The sequence below is a fragment of the Bicyclus anynana genome, chromosome 12 (genome assembly GCF_947172395.1).
Source record: "Bicyclus anynana chromosome 12, ilBicAnyn1.1, whole genome shotgun sequence".
Taxonomy (NCBI): Eukaryota; Metazoa; Arthropoda; class Insecta; order Lepidoptera; family Nymphalidae; genus Bicyclus; species Bicyclus anynana.
This window is the reverse complement of record NC_069094.1, coordinates 10727706-10740374: the sequence shown is the minus strand read 5'-3', so window position 1 is coordinate 10740374 and position 12669 is coordinate 10727706. Positions and strand designations below refer to the sequence as shown.

The following is a 12669-nucleotide window of genomic DNA, read 5'->3' as shown; positions in this document are numbered from 1 at the left end:
TAACGTTCCTATTAAATTAAATCACTCGAGCTCAATAGATATACCAAAAACTACACTGAACGGATTTTCATCGATGTAAAAATCCGTCATTAGCTTGGAGTTTAGTAAACAGTTTTTTTTTGAAACAAATATCAGCATGCTTCTAATATTTACAATAGATCAAAATCACAAAGGTATCTATTAATTTATAATATTTAAACCTTAAGTTTTAAGTTAAATACAATAAGTGTAGATGTGATTTGGACTCTCATCTAACTTTACATTCTTAATCTACTTCCTTAATTATGATTTGTTTAAATCAAATGAGATTTTATTGTGCTAACTAGCCCAGTCGGGGATCGAACCAGGACCTCCGTCTTGTAAATCCACCACGCATACTACGGAGGCCATCAAAATAATCTACTACTAAATCAATCAGTAACTACTTAATCAATGGTGATTTGGCATTTTCGAGCTTTTAAAGGTTCTTTTTCAACTTACATTCTAGGTGATAACGTTATTCATGGCGGCGACGATGGTATTGTGACAGGAGTAAACACGCAACTGAGTGGCGCATACGCGTAAGGATTCAGAAGCGAATAAGTTTGGGGAGAATGTCCGAAGATGTGTCCCGAGAACAATCCTTGACGTTGAGCGATCTTAATACGAGACGTTAGTTGCTTCTTCCATTTCGTCCTCCTGTTCTGAAACCACGTCTTGATTTGTACCTCTGTGAGGCCCAGCGCTTTGGAGAGTTCCATTCTCTTTGAAACGCTGAGATATTTGTCTAGCTTGAATTCAGATTCGAGACGCTCGAGTTGCTTAGCGCTGTATGCTTGCCGGGGTTTCCTCTCTGGGCCTGATCGTCGCGGGCGCCTGTTGTTTTTGTCGTCTGTAAAAAAAAATATTGCTTGTAATTTTTCTATAGGTTGGCAACTTCGTTTGTAATACTCCCGATGTTGCGCGCGAGGCGGGCGTGTAGCGATGAATGAAAAATACACGACTGATGCTTGTTACTGCCGATTTCACACCCGCGCAGTATTTCCGCCCGTCGTTCGCATATCATGGGAGTGTTGTCAACGAAATTGCCAGACTGTAACATCCATACTAGTAAGTGTTCATTTACAAGAGCGGCAGCTGCTACCGACGACTGAAGTCGGCGACTCTCGGCGGCGGTCGATGTTGTTGGCTGCCGCCGAGACGTCACTGACTGCAGTCAGCGACCGTCACCGACTGCCGCCGACTGCAGTCGACTGCGGTCGTCGGTAGCAGTTGCCGCTCGTGTAAATGAACCCTAATATGTAGGTAGGTATGTTAGTGGGTATAAATGTGTCTATCATTTATGTCGATAATGTGTAGTTATGATTTCATGTTGTGAACCGGTTAATTAATGATTTTGGTATTTTATAGAGATAAATAGATTTTTTTTTTAAATAGAGATTTTTTCTCAAAGATTTGCGTTAAAATAATGACTGTTGGAAAAACAACAGAATATAGACAGGGCAATAACGTAAAATATAATAAATAATAATATTTATTTCGCTTCACTTCTATATCACTAAAACTATTTTAAATATTCTTTCACCATTAAAGCTACATATATAATAATAATATCAGCTAGTGAAATAGGCTATAATTAATCACCGTAATCCTACGGGAACTGGATATACATTGGTGAATCCGCGGGTTTATTTCAGTTATTATTCTATATTACTGCCTTTTCGTGTGAAACAATAGTTTCCTTTGTATGATAAAAAGAATGTTAAACTAACGAAGTAGTAGTCAATAAATAGTGCTTTTGTGTAAATTTTAATAATAAAATTCATGGCAAAACTTAAGATCAAACAAGAGAATAACTAATAAAACACGCCCAAATATACAAAGTAGCTGCTCTCACTAAAAACAAACAAACGGTGATTTTTTTTCTCAAGTACTAATCGGAATAGTCGCGGTCTCTCGTTAAGTGGCTATAAACACAATCAGGGTGTTTGTGTTGCGCCTGCGCAGTTTGACATCTCGTGTGTAAATAGAAGATTGTCGCTGACGTAGACAGACAAAGAAATAGACAACTGACTGAAGTGTCGTTGTAAGTGATAGGGCATTCGATTTGACGGTAGTTTGACTGCACATCACACTACACTGAATAATTACTTCATTAATTTTCGGCTACTTGCGACTTCGTTCACGTGAAATTAGGGTTTACGCAAATTGTTTTCAAATAACAGACAAATATAGCTAATACTTTTTGCTTAAAAGAGTTCATACATTACAATCAGTTTTTCAAAACTCATCATCAACAAACATACATCCATACAAACTTTCGCATTTCTAATATCAGTAGGAAGCTAGCTTGTTAAGTTCTTAAGATGTATTTATTTTATATTTTTATAATAAACGCAGAGAGATTTACTAATAAAATGGCACGCGTCATAACCCCTCAAGTCAAACCGCCTTGTCTCGTTACTTTACAGAATCTACCCATATATTGTTCTCTTTTTTGAGGAAATGCATTGTATGTACTCGTAATCTATTCGTCTATTCACTGCTCTGTCTACGGACGCTAGTGTGTGGCGTGTGATGGACTCGCTAACACAGCGCTAACGTTTTACGTAAGCTGTTCACGTTGAGCTCATTAAAATATATTTAATTATTTCTTAATACTTAGAAAGGATATTTTCAAAAAGAACCTAATGTAACACAACCTTATGTAGGTAGAATTTGTCTGCTTTTGGAAGTTCAAGGTATACGTACAGTAATTATACAAAGCTGTGTACGAACAGACGATTAATGTTTTACAATATAGACGACTATCAGACGTCCCGCGGTTTAATTAAACCTATTTTTAATATTTTTCCTTGTTTAATTATATAAATTTATAGTTAACCGAAATTTATAGAACCGAGAAGCCAAACCGATTTAAATTTTTGACAGTAAATAATTATTGTTATTAGATACTAATAGTATAACCTACTAAACAAGTAGGCATAGGTAGGAAATGGGTATATACATTTTTCTATAAATTCGTCGTAGGTCGTGAGGAAACCTGCATACTTACCTGACAATTTTCTTAATTCTATACGTGTGTGAAGTCTGCCAATCCGCATTGGGCTAGCGATGTGGACTATTTGCCTAACCCCTATCATTCTGAGATGAAACTCGTGCTCAACAGTGAGCCGAATATGGGTTCATAATGATGATGATGGCCTACATAAAAGAACAGCCTACCCTAATATACGGTTATTCCTCACAAAAACCATGCATTCATAAATTATTCGCAAACGTTGTTGAAAATAAAACATATCGTCTCAACGTTAAGTATTTAACGTTAAATTGAATAATCGTTAAACATTTCCACGATCGAAATTGCGCTAACGTGAAAAATTGTCGTCACTAACACGTAAAGCAAACAGGGTTTTGACGGCCTCCGTGGCGCAGTGGTATGCGCGGTGGATATACAAGACGGAGGTCCTGGGTTCGATCCCCGGCTGGGCAGATTGAGATTTTCTTAATTTGTCCAGGTCTGGCTGGTGGGAGGCTTCGGCCGTGGCTAGTTACCACCCTACCGGCAAAGACGTACCGCCAAGCGATTTAGCGTTCCGGTACGATGCCGTGTAGAAACCGAAAGGGGTGTGGATTTTCATCCTTCTCCTAACAAGTTAGCCCGCTTCCATCTTAGACTGCATCATCACTTACCATCAGTTGAGATTGTAGTCAAGGGCTAACTTGTAAAGTATAAAAAAAAAGGGTATAACATGGCGTTCCGTTAGTGCGATACGTCTCAACGAGGTCCCTCCTATATCCTCCTCCCTCAGACCAATTATAGAAGGACCAGTATCGCACCCATATTCACAAACGAAATTTTCTATCATTTTCTGAGGAAAACGAGCTTAGATTTGGTATATATCTTTTACTAAGCTCGAAGTTTTTGCCCGTTTTTTACACTATTCAATTACACAAAAAGGTATTTTTACGGAGCTCTTTAACCGACAAACACGATTACAACTATGAAACATCGATAATATAGAGAGAGTTTTTATAATCGTATTAGATCGTTGATCATATAATGTGACAGAAAGTTAACGTCTAGCGAGGCTGATCCTATACAATAATTGGTCTGAGCCTCCTCCCGAATGGACCACTAAGCCGAGGTCCGAGTCTCATAGGAGACACCCTTAGAGAGCTGTTCTGTCCTCTATCTTTCTGTCAGCCTTCGGGTCACATCAGGCGATGCTTCTGCGCTCGCCCAACCCCCCCGGTGACGCCGTAGTGGTTCCGCAGGGAGCTATCGGCACCTACTCAGACAGAAAAAAAAAGATACGTCTCAAGGCACATTCGTCGAATTGTCGCCAGCCGACGGACGGTGGTCGCGACTTCGCACCAAAGTGTCGGTAAACAGCTGCCGCGTCGATAATTACTAACAAAGCTGGCGTGTTTGCGCCCCGCCTTAGCGACTTGTGCTGTTGGAACTGTATCGAGGAATGATACACGAAAACTTTTATGAGTTGTGCTAATGCCACGCACGCTCACGTTACAGCGATACTTATGAAAATTTAAATCACGGAAATGTGTTCGTGAATAATTTAAACAAATAGGAACCTTAGTAGTACGGACATTTTAGACATTTGAAGCTACTTAAGCTATATAAAAAATGCGCTATGCTGTGCTATTACAACTTTTACAACATTTTAATCGTTATATCTCCAAAACGGTGGTTTGTAGGGAAGATATTGATACATTTTTTGTAGATAATTTTATGATCTATAAAGATATTTTTATGATAAAACTTATCGTTTTACTCTAAATCGCGAAAACTCATTTTCTTGACCTTTGACCTTGAATATTTTTTTTTCATTACAGGGGAAAGAGATATTCAGAGATTACCCCCTACAATTACCACACCTTTTACCTGGTTATAATATTAGTATAGAGATACTAAAATGTTTGAAAACTCAAAAAAAAATTTCAACTCCTATCTATAATTCTATAAACATCTTGTTTGTAGTCATGGTACGATTAACATGTATGTAACATGAAGATAATATAGTCCACAAGTGTGTGCAAGCACAGGTGCACTCTCTCTTCCCTCACTCTCGAAATCCGATGGGACGGCAGACCGACACGACCGGTGAGAGATCAGGCGCAGGACCGACGGCTTTACGTGCTCTCCGAGGCACGGAGGTGTACTAACACCGCCAACTTCTCGACTCCAGGCTGCTATTAAGATTATTCTTGTAGGAAAAAATCCCAATAACTTATTTTTTTTGTTGACCTGACCTCGGATTCGAACCACGGGACCAATGAAGTAGTAGGAAAATAGTATAGGAGAGGTAGGTACAGGAGGTTTTAGCTCGCTTCAAATACCGATCATGCATCATTACTTAATCGCAGTTGACTTGATAACATAAAATTGAAATTTTTTAAAAACCCTTAAAAGTCGTGAAATTATTAATTACACTTGCGATCAAGTCATCAATATTCTGTTTGAGTGTACCCCACTCGAGTATATTTGCAGACATTCGTTTATTCTTCCCCACTTTCAACCCCCAGAACTTTTAAACGGCTCAACTGATTTTCATTAAACGTGTCTAAGAACACTCGCACATAAGTCACCTTTCATACAAAAAGAAACTAAATTGAATCTGTTCGGTAGCTATGGTGCCACAGACAGACAGATATATTACACCCTCGTTTGCGTCGGGGATTAAAAAGTAAATCACAAAAAAATACGCTAAGTATTTTGTTTATTTTGTCATCTTGTGTAAACGAGCCGTAAGTCGCTAGTTAGTCAACTATTTTGTTACATTGGTCGAGATGAATTTTGAATTTTGAATTTTAAATCACAAAAAAATAGGCTAAGTATTTTGTTTATCTTGTCATCTTGTGTAAACGAGCCGTAAGTCGCTAGTTAGTCAACTATTTTGTTACATTGGTCGAGATGAATTTTGAATTTTAAATCACAAAAAAATACGCTAAGTATTTTGTGTATTTTGTCATCTCGTGTAAACGAGCCTTAAGTCGCTAGTTAGTCAACTATTTTGTCACATTGGTCGAGATGAATGCTCGGAATTTCGGTGGCTATAAAATGAGTTAGTCATGTGTCACATCCGAGAACAGGCAGGGAGTCCGTTCGTGATTCAGGTTTTGGGTATACTGAAGTACCTACCTATATATCTATATTAGAACTCTTAATCTTGAAAAATATCTCAATTTTTTTTTAAAGAATATTTGCCATTTTTAGGGATCCGAACGTACGTAGTACAAAAACGGAACCCTTATAATCCGCCTCGCGCATATTTTAAGGTCTGTCTGTTTTCTCCTAATGTACTGGACCAATCCAATTGAAATTTGGTACACATTAATTCTTGTGACCCAAATACAGGGATGTATAATTGTCAATAGATACATTTTGAATATGGTGGGCACTTATGGGAGGGTAAGATGGAAAGTTGAAAAAAATACTTTTACTAACTCCATTGTGTGATACATCAAATAAAAAAGGTCTTGAAAAGAGGATTTTGAAAATATTTTAAATTTCTTTTTTAATTTTCCATCTTGTCCCCCAAAAGTGACACTGGGGAATGACTGTACTAGGAGTGAGTACGACAATAGACCAACGGGGCGGGGATCGAACCGCCACCTCTCGATGATGAGTGCGACCGGTCTTACCGTTGAGCTATTGAGATTCTGTTGATCCCTAGGTGGTGATAAACTAGTAACCAAAATCATATATATTTTTCCAATGTTAAGGAATTTAAGGCTCGTTGTAGAAGATAATGATGGTTCATCATCAACAACCCATGTTCGGCTCACTGTTGAGCACGAGTTTGCTCTTAGAATGAGAGGGATTAGGCTAATAGTCCACCAGGCAGGCCCAATGCGGATTAGCTGACTTCACACGCCTAGAGAATTAATTTAATCCTCATGCTGGTTTCCTTAATATTTCCTTTATAATAATAAATAGTTCAAATTACAGGCCGCGACAACATTTTATAAGAAAAATATATAGTATTTTTCAGATTTAGCTACAATAAATATCTTACGCTTAGAGAAAATAATAGTATTTTACGGAATAAGCGGAAAAATGCGTTTGTTTTTATAAAAACTATATTTTTTTTACCCTTGTTGCATTTTTCAAGAAGTTTTATAAATAAGAGCCATTAGGTACATGTTTTCTCACGTTTTTCACGTTAGTTATATCGAAAATCAAAAGATCATTAATCGTTAATTTCAAGTTCGGAATTCGATAATAAAGATAAGTTCGGATTCGATGATAATGTTCATAAAGTACCTACTATATATTTCTTCAACAGTATTTTATAGTACATCATCATCATCATATCAGCCGATGGACGTCCACTGCAAGACATAGGCCTTTTATAGGGACTTCCAAACATCACGAGACTGAGCCGCCTGCTTCCAGCGAATCCTTGCGACTCGCTTGATGTCGTTTGTCCACCTGGTGGTAGTGTATAGGCCGAAATATCAAGCTCTTAAGAGCAAATTTTTGTTACAGTCAAGTGTCCCCACCCTCTACCGGCTAAACGGTTGTTTATGCATATGTGAAAAAATCACGAAAGTAGGATATTAGGTGGTCTGAAAAGTTCGCAGGCTAACATAGAAAAATTCATTTTTTGATAGAATTTGATTTTATTATTCAGCCTTATATATCCTTCGAAGACGATACAACGACTATCGCGGTCGTACAATTATAGAATACTATTTCACCATTTATTTTTGTTCATTCTCGTTACAGATTACCAGTAGTAATACTAATAGCCGCACGGACGGATGGACATGGCGAAACTAAAAAAAGAGCAAATCGCATTTCAGGCAAAAAAAAACCAAAGTCAATGTATTATTATGTTCATATGTTTAAGAGAGGAGCACATATTATCAGCCCCTGTAGCCAAGAGGGACGTCGATATTCTTTCTACGATCGCAAACGCTTCGAAAACCAGAAGAATGTATGGGAATGACATTTGCTATCGATAGGTCACGTGATCAAGATCTGTCATTCCCATACATTTTTCTACTTTTCGAAGCGTTTGCGATCGTAGAAAGATAATCGCCGTGCCACTTGGCAACAGGGGCTGATTATGTACACTAATGACGCTCCGGTTTTTGCGTAGAGGGCTCATAACGAATCACAACAAGCGTTCCCCCATAACTGATTGCCAAATTACAATTATCCATCACAGAGGGACGATGGCGTGTTTGGTCCTTGCGTGTGAAGAATCGCACCCGAGCGATGTCACGCGATGCACGCATGCTGGTCGGTTGTGTAACACTGATCATATATTAATACGCAGTTATAGATAATCTTCTGTTTTTGAGCCATGATAGCTGGGGAGCCAAAAGCTAGCCATCCACCATCCAATAAGCCCACATGAGTGCAGCGCTACTTGACATAGGCTTGACATCCTATAAAACCGACCGTGTGTTGGTTGCTATCTGCATGATGTCATGCATATCGCGACCAACACACGATCAGTTTTATCGGATGTCCTGCCGTTAGCGCTGCAGGTTATTGGATGGTGAGTATGAATACTCGTAGTTTGTACGTGACACTTTTTAGAAGATCGAAAGGGTGGATAAGTAATTATAAGTAGACAGTAAGCTCCAATGATCCATGATAATCCATGATACAAGACATTGTGAAATTTTGTTAGATCTATAAAAGCAGTAAACACCACCATGCATTGTTTTGCATGCATCTCAAAGGGATTTCGATGAGGCAGCAGAGTTTTTGATGAAAGCTCCCTCCAAGCAACTTAACTTTTTCCTTCTTTCCTTTCCACTTCCAAATTATCGCCATATTTCAACCAATTTACATAAAACCTTGAAAAATTCTCGTCAATCACTCTACCTATTCGTAAAAAACCGCATAAAATCCGTTCAACACTTTTTGAGCTTTGAGACTCGGAGTACTATTGTTTTATAGTAGGTAATGTAGAGAAGCGCACTGCGTTTTTGCAATGACACAAAAAAATCCATACAAATCATTTATGATGGTTCATTCTGGATGACTGAGTTTTAAATCTCTAAGTTTAAAATACTAGGTGATGTCAATTAATAAGTACCTACTTATAATGGCAAAGATATAACATCAAATGCTGCATATCGATTACTAGTTGACGTCTCGCGGTTTTACACGCGTATTCGTTTCCTACATATTGATCGGTCAGTTTAGGCAGAATAACGAAAAACGGCAGTTAAAAATGGTCCAGAAGTTTCGCATCCTATTCGCTATAAACTACTAAATCTAAAAAAATCCTTCTTCTTTATAATCTCTCAATACAAATACGTACATTTGAAGTGTCTCTTTAAAATTAAAAATAACTGCTATTCTCATATGTTTATCTGGGGTCACAGCAGTGCCCACGCCAAGTCGAGCAAAAAAGTGGCACACTCTTTTCTCGAAGCAATTCAAGCCTCTCTGTAACTCCCTATCACTTTCTATAACTCTTCTGGTTTCATCCATCATCAATCATTGCATGGACACGATATATTTTAACTTTCATTCAATATGAAACCATAATTTAAGAATTATAACTAGTCAAGATTTTTAATTTTGTCACTCACTGTCTGACCGATCATCAAAACTCCAAGGCACTTCTAGTAGGCATAGAAGCTTTTTAAGAAGAAATTTAGAATACAATTAGTGTTTAGTGTACAAATCAAGGGAAAATTAAAATATTTTGCAAATTCATCATCATCATCATCATATCAGCCGATGGACGTCCACTGCAAGACATAGGCCTTTTGTAGGGACTTCCAACGATACTGAGCCACCTGCATCCAGCGAATCCCTGCGACTCGCTTGATGTCGTCAGTCCACCTGGTGTGGGGTCGGCCAACACTGCGCTTACTAGTGCGGGGCCGCCATTCCAGCACTTTGGGACCCCAACGTCCATCAGCTCTTGGAACTATGTGCCCCGCCCATTGCCACTTCAGCTTCGCAACTCTTTGAGCTATGTCAGTGACTTTAGTTCTTCTGCGGACCTCCTCATTTCTGATTCGATCATGCAGAGATACTCCTAACATAGCTCGTTCCATAGCCCGCTGTGTGACTCTGAGTCTTCTTATGAGGCCCATAGTTAGTAACCAAGTCTCGGAACCATAGGTCATCACATCATATTTGTGTAAAACTGAACTTTCCTCTATTGTCAGTATAGATATCTTGATTTAGAAAATGTGCGTCTCGGGACGTTTGACAGAAGTAAACTTAACTAAACTAACTTAAATCTGCTGCCGTATGTGTGAGAGAAAGAATCCAGAGAGGAAACGAAACGCCGTAACGCGTTATGTTACGAAGCAGTTTACCCTCCCGTGATGCTAGCCACAAACGGTCAATTATTCTCACTTTTCTGTAGCACCCACGACTATAATTGATCGTGTGTTGGTCACTGCGTACACGACTTGTATAGTATGCCGCGTGGGTACTGCCGTTTGCTTTTCAAAAACGTGAGAGTAATTGACCGTCAATAGCGACCTTAAGTTATCACTTCAAAATACAAATACCTACCGTAAAACGTAGACGCAGGTTGTTGTGTAGCGAGCCAGTGCGCGTACGCATGCCCCGCTAGCAGCTCAGCACTGTTGAGGGCACTCAGCTCTGCGCAGGTAGAAGTCGACGACACTGAGATACAAAATGATCTCAAATTATACATAACATTGGAATACAAAACTATACAGGGTGTTCAGTGATTTATGGATCAAACGCAAATGGTAGATCACAAGCAAATTATCTAAAATTATTTGGTTAGTTTTAATAAAATCCCTAGGGTGACCCAGTTATATTAAAAAGGTGGAATGTGCATACTTTGAATTTTTTTCTTATAATGTAAAGTTAGATCCTCCCTTGCATATTTATCAGCAACTTTGTAACTACAAAAAGTAGACATACGTGTGTATAAGTTTTGAAAATTATGGTACACTATAGTTTCGTACATTTTTAATCGGGTCATCTTAATGAAAGAACAATAAATTAATTATTGCACTCAAAGCTTCATCTACAAAACAAATAAAACATTGCTTATAAAAATAGTAGATAGATATCATACATTGGTATTTCGATCCGTAACGTTTTAATACAAATCGGATCTTTAAAATCTTAATAAAGAAGCTATAGTATTGAAAAAATGATTCAAGATAGAAAACTTTGAAATATAACTTGGTCACCCAAGGGATTTTTTCAAAAGTAACCAAATTAGTTTTATACATAATTAGGTTTTTTATAATCTTTAATTGTTTATAACTTTTGCAATTATGTGCGTAATATGAACCTATTAGGTGCGGGTATGAATATTTGCACAATTTTCTAGACGCGACGATAGTCGATTGAGATCAGTATCAGTATTTCACATGTTTTGGAAGATACTGACTGACTGACGCCTCGCATTGAAGCAGCGTGGTGGGTCTAAACTATATATATTCGTTACAGAAGAGAGGTCTGGCCCTTCAGTGGGTTATTCAACATGGGCACGTCATGATGATATGTTTAAATTAAGCATAATTATATTAATACTTTGCCATGACAGAAAAATATTTATCGTTTGGCATTTCTAATTTATGAGTTTTGATTTAAAAAGAAAATTATTGAAAAGTTTAGTTTTTCAAGCAAAATAGCTAATTAAATTAACCTACCATTGTGTTCATCACCAACCTCTTCTAATTCTTCACTTTCGTCAATCACTGCTTTAGTTTGCGGATCACGGCTATTGTTACCTAAAATACTATCAATAAGAAAGTTTTTTCCTCTATCATTGATAACACTACTTGCGATATTGTTAATTAATTGATCACTTTCACAACCACCCTTTGAAATTACAGTCATTTTATTTGTGTACAAACTTTTACTGAACGAATAAATAGCGTTCGTACTATCGTATGGATGCACATTTGACCTTTGATCGTTGTTCTCACAAATCACATCAATCGTTTCGTTTTCACTGTCCAATTCAGATTCGGATCCGCAATTGTATACAAGTTTTTCACCAACACAATTTTTATCACCGCTCTCATTTTCACACGTACTAGATATGTCGTCTATTGAATTCATTATTTATATACAATATTATTTTAATAATATCAATTTATTACATTACGAAGTCGCACGCACAAAACACACTAGAGTTTCAAGATCTATGTGGATTTGGAAAGATAATTGGTTCTGAAAATAGGTGGTGCCTCAGAGCACGGAAGCTGTAGGTATCACTCAAGTGGTTCTGTCGTGCTACTGGCTGATTATCTCGTGGAGGGGATAACGCCATCTTAAGAGGTGGAGCTTAGCGAACCGCCTGTGAAAATTCACACCTTTCTTTTATTTGATAACAAGTTATATGAGAGCTTTTTATCGCACAAAAGCCCTCTAAAAGCTCATGATGAGATCTGCAGGGGAATCTGCCCGGCTATTATTTGTGTGTCATCAATTACATTACATCAGTTATGATGGACGGTTGCGGAACTGAAGGCTCTTTGCGGTTCAATTTAACAATCCTTTTACCTTCGTATCTATTATTCGTTAATTATTTTCGTGTTTTGTAATCATTCATCTGTGGCGCATTGGTATTTTGTAAGTTTTACCCCAGGGAGGTTCAAAGTTCGATTCAAGTCTAGTATCAATATTACTTCGTATCTATTATTCGTTAATTATTTTCGTGTTTTGTAATGATTCATCTGTAGCACATT

The 12669-nt window shown here is 37.8% G+C and overlaps 1 protein-coding gene across 1 annotated transcript; it reads right to left on the bottom strand.

The window, feature by feature from the left end:
- Positions 1–500: 500 nt before the first annotated feature.
- On the bottom strand, positions 501–12040 carry LOC112055205 (homeobox protein LOX2-like). Its single transcript, XM_052884802.1, has 3 exons — positions 11905–12040; positions 10505–10618; positions 501–871 (listed from the first exon to the last, which is right to left on the bottom strand). The coding sequence occupies exons 1-3, from the start codon at positions 12038–12040 to the stop codon at positions 501–503; spliced, it is 621 nt and encodes a 206-aa protein (XP_052740762.1).
- Positions 12041–12669: the final 629 nt, after the last annotated feature.

Bases quoted from the DNA above. Each gene is read 5' to 3' on its own strand.
- LOC112055205 (XM_052884802.1), bottom strand. From the start codon at position 12,040: ATGAATTCAATAGACGACATATCTAGTACGTGTGAAAATGAGAGCGGT. The intron at 10,619-11,904 runs GTGAGAACAACG...TTTGTATCTCAG, and splicing joins CGAAACGATTGATGTGATTT to TGTCGTCGACTTCTACCTGC. The intron at 872-10,504 runs GTAGGTATTTGT...TTTTTTTTACAG, and splicing joins ACCTGCGTCTACGTTTTACG to ACGACAAAAACAACAGGCGC.